The 9,754-nt window shown below is 32.4% G+C and overlaps 1 protein-coding gene across 1 annotated transcript in view; it reads left to right on the top strand.

Annotated features, from left to right (window-relative positions):
- The first annotated feature begins 3,697 nt into the window (after positions 1–3,697).
- The window catches only part of LOC140921056 (uncharacterized), an 8,503-nt gene continuing 2,446 nt past the window's right edge, over positions 3,698–9,754 (top strand). Inside the window, exons 1-4 of the mRNA XM_073370818.1 lie at positions 3,698–4,342; positions 5,014–5,338; positions 8,739–9,073; positions 9,186–9,492. Of these exons, the coding sequence (XP_073226919.1) occupies positions 3,698–4,342; positions 5,014–5,338; positions 8,739–9,073; positions 9,186–9,492 (1,612 nt within the window). The remainder of the gene's footprint in view (positions 4,343–5,013; positions 5,339–8,738; positions 9,074–9,185; positions 9,493–9,754) is intronic.

Genomic DNA, 9,754 nt, shown 5'->3' on the forward strand with positions numbered 1-9,754 from the left:
TGTATTCGAATACACCATGTTGTATTTGAATACAACTTAAGTCAGAGGCAAAACTTTAAATGTTGTATTCGACTACATCCATCTGTAGTCGAATACAAGCTAAGTCAGTGGCCAAAAATCCTCTGTGTGTATTCGACTACACCCATCTGTAGTCGAATACAAGTTAAGTCAGAGGCTAAAATACACTAATCTGTATTCGACTACACTAATGTGTATTCGAATACAAGATGTAAAATTTGAATTTTTTGAACGTTACAAAGACGTGTATTCGAATACACATATACTGTATTCGAATACACCTGGAAACATTACAATTTTTCAGATTTGGGATGCCTCTAGAACATTGTAATTTTTCATCAAACCTCTTGGATCAATGGCCACGAATCTGAAAGGATGTTTTATGGAGTATAAATACCCCATAACTTCAGATCAAAAAATAACAATGCTTGAATTAATTCATTTGAACAACTTTGAACAAAATTCTGATTTTTCTAAGTACTTGCATTAGATTTTCATATCATTCTAAAAGTTCTCAAGTACTTGAATTACTATTGAGTTGTTTATCAATATACCACATCTTAGACTCATTCAAACCTTATTGTATCATTTGTACAAGTAAGATAGTGGTGTGCTATCTTAGAAGTATTGTTAGAAGTTTTGTAGCAAAAATCCCAGGGTGGGAGTTGTACATTTTCTGACAAGTATTGGATTAATCTCTTGTGGTGTGCAAAAGGACTGGATGTACCCTTGGTTATAAGGGGAACCAGGATAAATCTTAAAGTGTCCATTTACTTACTACAGTTTTTTATTAAGCTTTTTTCTTAAACTCAGAAAATCCAACTACCATATCACTAAAAACAAGAAACTTTACTAACACCTAAAAAAAGTGAAGGAATAAATTAGGAATTTTGAGTTTAAAGACCAAGGAAAGGAAGAAAATAGAAAACACAAAAAAATTATGACTCAATAAGCCATATCATTGTTTTTGGATGGTAAGATGTCATCAAAGATCAAAAGTGAAGGAATATGAAATTATAAAGATGAAATTTAAAAAAATAATTTTATAAGATACTAAAACTAGATTGGTGACATATTATAAGGACCAAAAATACTATTAATCCATAAATAATTGACACAAATAGTGAAAGCTAAATTCCGATAATGTATATTTTACACTTCTAGAATCTAAAATCCAATAAATAAATAACAAATATAAGAGACTGAATAAGTAATCTATAAACATTTAAGATCTAATATTTTTCACACAAAAATAAAATAGACTTATCAGTTTTGGGAGCCCTAATACAAAGATTTCAATGGCCTCTCCTGGGCCAGTCCAGTTGAGCAGAATGTGATATGAAGTTATATCTTCAAAAACATAATATTTATATATAGTAATGACAATTTCTATAGTACTCTTAAGAATGAAGAAGTGTATTGGTATTCTTAAATTTTCTATTAATAAATATGTTATTTTTCTTATATTAGTATTTATATATTATATATTAAGTTGATTAAATTAGTTGTATCATACATTTATTTTTTCAATTTAATTTTATTAAATTTAATAAATTATTTTTCTAATTTTTTTTAATTAAAATAAAAATTATTATCAACGCTGAAGTTCATAATTCTTTCTATTCCTCTTGCGAAATCGCTCCATCATCAAATAAAATTGCTCTTTTTTGTTGTGAGAAGAACTCTCCACCTTTCTTCCACCGCCCAAAAAAATCTTCTGCTCTCTCCTCCCAATTCGCTCGTATTTGCATCAATATCGTTTTGGTGTCGTCGATCACGAACCGTCATCGTCGCATTGTCGTTTTCAAATTTGTTTTTTATTCTTAATGAACTAACGACTGAGATAGACGATGTAGAATAGAAGAGAGACGATGAATAATGACAGAGACGGTACAACAGAGAGGTAACTGAAGGAGAGAAAAAAACTAGATTATTTTTATATATAATTTAATAACTAAATATTAATTATTTTAAAATAGAACAAAAATATAAAATTTCAAAATTTAGTAATATTAAATTTAAAATATAATTAAACTTACTTATTGATTACATGTCATTAGACTGTTAATAATTTATTTTGATTGTATGATAATTTTTAATTGTACCATATAAATTTCATATAGGATTATCTTTCAGGAGTTAAGAACTAACAAAAAGTTATGCTTTTAAGAGAGATCAACGGAAGATTGGGTCTATGAATATGATACATAAACATGGCTAATCATTTTTTTCCCTTTCTCTTGGACTGTATCAGTTTCAATGTGTGGATTTTTATTCAACACTATCTCCAATCTACTTTGAAAGTTGCCCATACCCCTGAGAAACCCTAAAACATACAAAATATATCTTATTAGATCATAGAATTCGGTTTGGTAATTTACCGATTTTCAGCAAGTTCCTTAATATTCAACTAACACCTTTTCCCCTCATTCAATTTATTTTCAAAATAAAAAACTATTTGAAACTCTATTTCTCTTAGGTTCAATTCAATCTCATTTTTTTACTTTAAATCCACACTAAAATATCACTTTTTAATTACAAGTATTCCTTCAGTTGCAGGCTCAAATTTCAAATCGAATGTCGACGAATGTTTGGATTCAGCTTCAAACTCAATTATAACTAATTACAAACATTTTACACACATTAAAACTTAACTATACAGAAAATAATATATAATTCTAAACTACATTAACATCTATCAGATGTGAGAATCTAATAGTATTACATTTTTTAAAATATACTGCCGAATACGTGAACCTGATAGTGGTAAGTTTTAAAAAAATATACTATCATATCTCAAAATTTAGTTCCGCTTATTGAAAAGCTTCAAAACTTCAAAACTTCAACAGTCAACATGACAGTTAGAAATATTTTAGAGCTACGTTACCTTTACAATGAAGAAAGATAGAATTGATGATATTAATGGATAAAAGAAACTAAGTGAAGTATTTGAAGTTGAACGTTGAAAAAGATTGATGTGAGTTATGTATTGATATCTATTCATGTACCGACCCAAATTTTGGAATCCTATAAGGGTTAAATTGGGAGTCAATGGACTATAGCGGTGATGAACAACTCTCATCTACTTTATTCGCATGTGATTAAGCTTAGAATCTTATAAAAGCCCATAGAACATAATTGCCTTGCTAACGAGATCCAACAGAAGCCCATCACTGGCCCAAACTATGATAGAGTTTTCAGTGTGCTACTTAGATAAATAAAAAATATTTGACAAGTTTGCTCATTACTAATAATAAATTCATGTTACAAATAGATCAATGTTCTCTTGAATAGGTTTTAGTTTACTTTTATTTTATTAGACAGCTATGTATTTTTAAATTAAATTCATTTGAATTATTTTGAACAATTTTTATTAACTGAAATTCATTAATTATTTGAGCCCAAATACTTAATTAGCCACACCGAGATATATATATGGTGTGTTAAGTACAACTTTTTCATAAAATAATTACTTTTGAAAGCTTGTATCTCCTTGTTACAGCTTTTAAAAAAAAAAACTGAAAAATAATTTTAAAATAAAAAATAGTACTTCAGTAGCTTCTCAAAAAAATCATTTTTAAGTTTTTTTTTTGATACGTTGGAAGTAACTCACGAAGGCACCATTGAAGTAAAAAGATCCAAACTCAACACACTATCACAAGAATATGAGTTATTTCGCATGCAGCCCGGAGAATCTATTTTAGATTTACAGAAAAGGTTCTCCCATTTAACCAATCATTTGACAGCACTTGGAAAAATCTTCACAAATGATGAACTAAATCTAAAAGTACTAAGGTCATTGACAAGGGCATGGCAACCAAAAGTTACAGCAATATCAGAAAAGAAAAGCCTATCCAAGATGTCTCTTTCTGCACTATTTGGAAAACTTCAAGAGCATGAAATCGAACTCGGAAGGCTAGAACAAAATGAAAGTCAAGAAAAGAAGAACAAAAATATTGCGTTAAAGACTGAATCAAGAGAACAAAGCAAAGAGAATGATTCAGATGAAGATGAAAATATTATCCTTCTTGTTAAGAAATTTGGTAAATTTCTTAAAAACGACAGAACATTCAAAAAGAAAAGCTTCAAGAAGAAAGATAATTCTACATCAAATCAAAATTTCACTTGCTTCGAATGTGGAAAACAAGGACATATTAAAGCAGACTGCCCAAATATTGCTAAGAAGAATTTCAACAGAAAGAAAGACTTCAAGAAAGCATACATAGCTTGGGAAGACAATGAAGTAAGTTCATCTTCAGAAACAGAAAGTGAAGAATGCGCCAATGTTGCATTAATGGCCTCGCATCAATCAGATGATGAAGAGGTTAGTAATATAGACTCTCCTCTTTATAATAAGACTAATACTGAATTAATTATAGAATACAATGATGCTCAAAACGCAATAAAAGAATTACTCATTGAATGTAAAAATCTATGTAAACTAGTATCAACACAAAAGAAACAAATCTCAAGTTTACAAGAAAAAGTTGATATTATGGAGAAAAATTCTGAAAAACTAAAACAGAATTCTGCATGCAATAAATGTGAATCCCTCTCTTTCGAAATTGTTCAATTAAATAGAGTAATTGAACGATACGAAAAGGGACAATTAGGATTGGAAAATGTTCTAAACATGCAAAGATACTCAAATGATAAAAGTGGTCTTGGATACTCAAAATTTGATAAACCAAATTTGAACAAAACTATTTTTGTTAAAGCAGGTAGTCAATCTAATCAAGATAAGATTATAGTTATGAAAAAGGATGATCTTTATAATAAGAAAATTATTCAAAATAAATCTCATACATATGTTACTAACAGTAGATTTAATCCTACTTGCTCTTATTGTGGTCTTCATGGTCATACACCTAATACATGTCATATTAGAAATATTAGTGTTCCAAAAGGTCATTTCATATGGGTAAAGAAAGGTACTAACCATCAAGGACCCAAAGCACATTGGGTACCTAATAAAGTTTGATTTCAATTTTGTAGGTAAGCAAACAAAAGACTTCAAACATGTGGTACTTGGATAGTGGCTGCTCTAAACACATGACGGGTGATATAACAAAATTTTCAGCTTTAACACTTGAGTCAAAGGGACATGTAGTATATGGAGACAACAACAAAGGAAAAATTTTAGGCATTGGAAAAGTTGGTACAGCACCATCTCCCTCAATTGAAGATGTCTTATATGTTGAAGGTCTAAAACATAATCTCATAAGCATCAGCCAGCTTTGTGACAAAGGATACAAGATAGTTTTTAATAAAGATGAGTGCGTCATCCAAAATGAAGCTACAAATGAAACTCAGTTTGTTGGTAAGCGTTTCAAAAACATTTTCATACTTAATTTTGAAGATTTATCCTTGAAAATGAAATGTCTTTTGGTAAGCGACAATAATGATGCTTGGCTATGGCATAAGAGATTTGCTCATATTCACATGGATCATTTAAACAAATTGGTCAAGCATGATCTTGTTGTAGGCTTACCAAAAATAAAATTTATAAAGGATAAATTATGTGACGCTTGTCAAAAGGGCAAACAAACAAAAAGTTCTTTCAAACCTAAAAATGTTATTTCAACTTCTAGACCGCTACAATTGATACATATGGATTTGTTTGGTCCATCAAGAACCAAAAGTCTTGGTGGAAACTCATATGGACTAGTTATTGTTGATGATTACTCAAGGTTCACTTGGACCTTATTTTTGGCAAATAAAAATGAAGCTTTTAAGGCATTTAAAAACTATGCCAAGCTAGTCCAAAATGAACAATCTGCCAAAATTGTATCAATTAGAAGTGATCATGGAAGGGAATTTCAAAATACTTCATTTGAAGAATTTTGTGAAGAAAATGGTATTTTTCACAATTTTTCTGCACCAAGAACACCACAACAAAATGGGGTCGTTGAGAGAAAGAATAGATCCTTAATAGAGCTTGCTAGAACTATGCTAAGCGACTCAAATCTACCAAAATACTTTTGGGCAGATGCTGTAAACACAGCATGCTATGTTTCCAACCGGGTAATTATTAGGCCAATTCTTAAGAAAACTCCATATGAACTTTACAAAGGTAGAAAACCCAATATCTCTCACTTTCACATTTTTGGATGTAAATGTTTTGTGTTAAATAATGGTAAAGACAACCTTGGAAAATTTGATGAAAAAGCTGATGAAGGTATATTTCTCGGTTACTCTTTATCTAGTAAAGCATTTAGAATTTTTAATAAAAGAACCTTATTAGTTGAAGAATCAATGCATGTAACCTTTGATGAAACTAACCCCATAAAAGAAGAAAATATTATTTCTTGTGATGATGATGATGTTTTTGAAAGTAATGATCCAAGCAAAGAACTTCAACAAGAAAGTGGAGTCAATATTGAAAGGCAAAGTGATGATCTTCCTAAAGAATGGAGAACCCATAGATATCACCCTATTGATAACATCATAGGTGATATAAATAAAGGAGTCACAACAAGATTAAAATTGCAAGATGCTTGCTTAAACATGGCGTTTGTTTCTCAAATCGAACCCTCCAAAATTGGTGAAGCACTTAAAGATGATCAATGGATACTTGCCATGCAAGAAGAACTCAATCAATTCGAAAGAAGCCAAGTTTGGGAACTTGTTCCTAATCCTGGAAATAAACACATCATTGGTACAAAATGGGTGTTTAAAAATAAACTAGATGAGAATGGCATAGTTGTTCGCAACAAAGCTAGATTGGTCGCTCAAGGATACAATCAAGAGGAAGGGATAGACTTTGATGAAACATTTTCTCCGGTAGCAAGATTAGAGGCAATACGTCTACTACTAGCATATGCTTGTTCCATGAATTTTGAATTATATCAAATGGATGTGAAGAGTGCTTTTTTCAATGGCTACATAAATGAAGAAGTCTATGTCAAGCAGCCCCCTGGGTTTGAAGATTCCAAAAATCCCTCACACGTTTACAAATTGAAAAAGGCTCTTTATGGTCTAAAACAAGCTCCAAGAGCTTGGTATGACAGATTAAGCACCTTTTTATGTGAACGAGGATTTGACAAAGGGGAGGCTGATAAAACTTTATTTGTCAAAAGAGATAATGGTCACACATTATTGGTTCAAATTTATGTTGATGATATCATATTTGGATCAACCAACAAGGACATATGTGAAGAATTCTCTTCAATAATGCAAGGAGAATTCGAAATGTCCATGATGGGAAAATTAAACTATTTTCTTGGACTTCATATCAAGCAACTTGAGCACGGCATCTTCATCAATCAAGCAAAATATTGTAAAGAATTACTAAAGAAATTTGAAATGGAAAATTGCAAATAAAGTACAACTCCAATGGGATCCGGAACATATGTTGATAAAGATGCATCAGGAATTTCAATTGACATATCCAAATATCGAGGCAGATCCGAAAGAATCACATCTAGTAGTTGTTAAAAGAATTATGAAGTATCTGAAAGGAACGACAAATGTAGGCCTATGGTATCTCAAGGGTAGCATATGTAGCCTAGTTGGATACTCTGATTCGGATTATGCGGGATGCAAAACAGACCGTAAAAGCACCAGCGGCACGTGCCATGTCTTAGGAAATGCACTAGTTTCATGGTCTTGTAAAAAGCAAGCTTGTGTTGCACTTAGTACTGCTGAAGCTGAATATATTGCAGCAGGAAGCTGTTGTGCCCAGATTCTCTGGCTCAAACAGCAATTACATGACTATGGAGTTGATCTCGGATGCATTCCCTTAAGATGTGATAACACAAGCGCAATAAACATCTCAAAGAATCCAATCATGCACTCCAGAACTAAACACATCGATATCCGACATCATTTTCTACGGGATCATGTACTTAAAGGTAATGTTGAGGTAACATTTGTTGATACACACAATCAATTGGCCGATATATTTACAAAACCGTTACCTAAAGACTCATTTTATAAAATCCGAAGAGAACTTGGTATTTTGAGTGAAAATGATCTTTAACCATTGCATGATATACATAGTTTGTCATATCTCTTATTTCTTATTGATTATTGCTTTTTGATATATGAATTTGTGTATTACATGATGCAATTTTCATAAAAAACTGAGTTTTTAAGCAAAACTGTGCTTATGTAGTCGAATACAAATGTCTATATTCGAATACAAACTTTCCCAGATTTCCTGTATTCGAATACAAATGATGTGTAGTCGAATACACGTTCCTAGAAAAATGTGTATTCGAATACAAGAAGGTGTAGTCAAATACACCTTCGCGTTTTTGCCCAGATATAAAAGTTGCTTCACATATTTAGGGTTATTTTATTTGGTATTCGAATACAGCCCCATCTTCTTCTCTCTTCTCTCCAAAACTCATCCATCCTCCTTCCACTCACTTACCCATTCACCCAACCTAACAAAATCCATTACTCTTTATTTCCTTCTTGTCATTCCTCTTCAAATCTCTCACAACTCTCACATTTTCTCTAAAACCCACTTTCACCAAAAATACCCTTTCTCGCCATGGATGCCCACAAACGAGGACCAAGAAACAAGCATGCAGCAGTGGGTCCTTCAAGAAAACGAACAAGGAATCCCAACATCACAGATTTATCTCGGCTTCTACACACACCGGAAGAAATTGATCGTTTTCGCACATTCTACTCGGACAAGCGACTTATTATCCCAAAGTATGGTACTTTAGACTCTTTCTCTGACTTTAAATTTCCTGCGTTGCTTAAAGCACAACATGTTGAAGAGTTTATAGGCTACAACGGTCCAGTTTATCCAAATTTGGTTAGGGTTTTTTATTGTAATCTCATACAAGAGGGAAAACTGCTAGTCTCGCGCGTTAAGGGTAAAGTTATCCGTTTAAATACCAAAACCATTGGAGAAATTCTGAATATTCCTTTTAATGGTGAACAATTTTGTCCAAACAATTTATGTGAATGGGGTGATATTTCTAAATATGATGCGTATGTCTCTCTCTGTCGATTTGATCGCCGCACCATGGAACAAAAGAGAGCTCAAGCAGGTTCCAAATATACCCAGCAACGGTATGGTGTGGGAAATCTTACTGTTGATTATCGGCTTCTACACTATTTCCTTAGCTACATTTTGGTTCCGAAGGCTGGAAATTACTCCCAAATTTCGGAGTTTGAACTGCAAATTATGAATTTCATGTTTGAAGGTCGTCAACTTAATTGGGCATTTTTTGAAATCTGTCATGTTTGGATCCCGAGAGGCAATTGGCTTACCATATGCAAAGGAAATGTCCCGGATTTTAGACCACTTTGGGGTGGACTTCTCTGATGAAGTCATGTATACACCCACCAAAGAAAATATGTTGGATTTGGGTGTCTTGCCTAGCATGTGGATAATATGGAATGAAAAGCTTGAAGCATTTGTGCATAAAGGTGATCATGGTCAACCATCTGATGATGCACAAGAGGACAATGCTGGACCCTCAAACGCTGCTGCTCAAGGAGATGAAGATGGCGAGGAAACTGCATCTGATGATGATTATATCTCCAATCAAATGATCATGACTCGCCTTGATTCTTTCCAAACCTTCTTCCAAACTCAATTCGACAATTTGACCACCTCTATCGACACTCGCTTCACCACCATTGAAACTACTATTGCTCGCAATCATGACGCACTATCTCAAGACATTAGTCAATTATCCGACAAACTTGATCATTTCCACATTCCGACAGAATTTGATTAAGTCTTTAATTTTGTACTAAGTTAACTTTT

Source organism: Cicer arietinum, chromosome 1 (genome assembly GCF_000331145.2).
Source record: "Cicer arietinum cultivar CDC Frontier isolate Library 1 chromosome 1, Cicar.CDCFrontier_v2.0, whole genome shotgun sequence".
NCBI lineage: Eukaryota > Viridiplantae > Streptophyta > Magnoliopsida > Fabales > Fabaceae > Cicer > Cicer arietinum.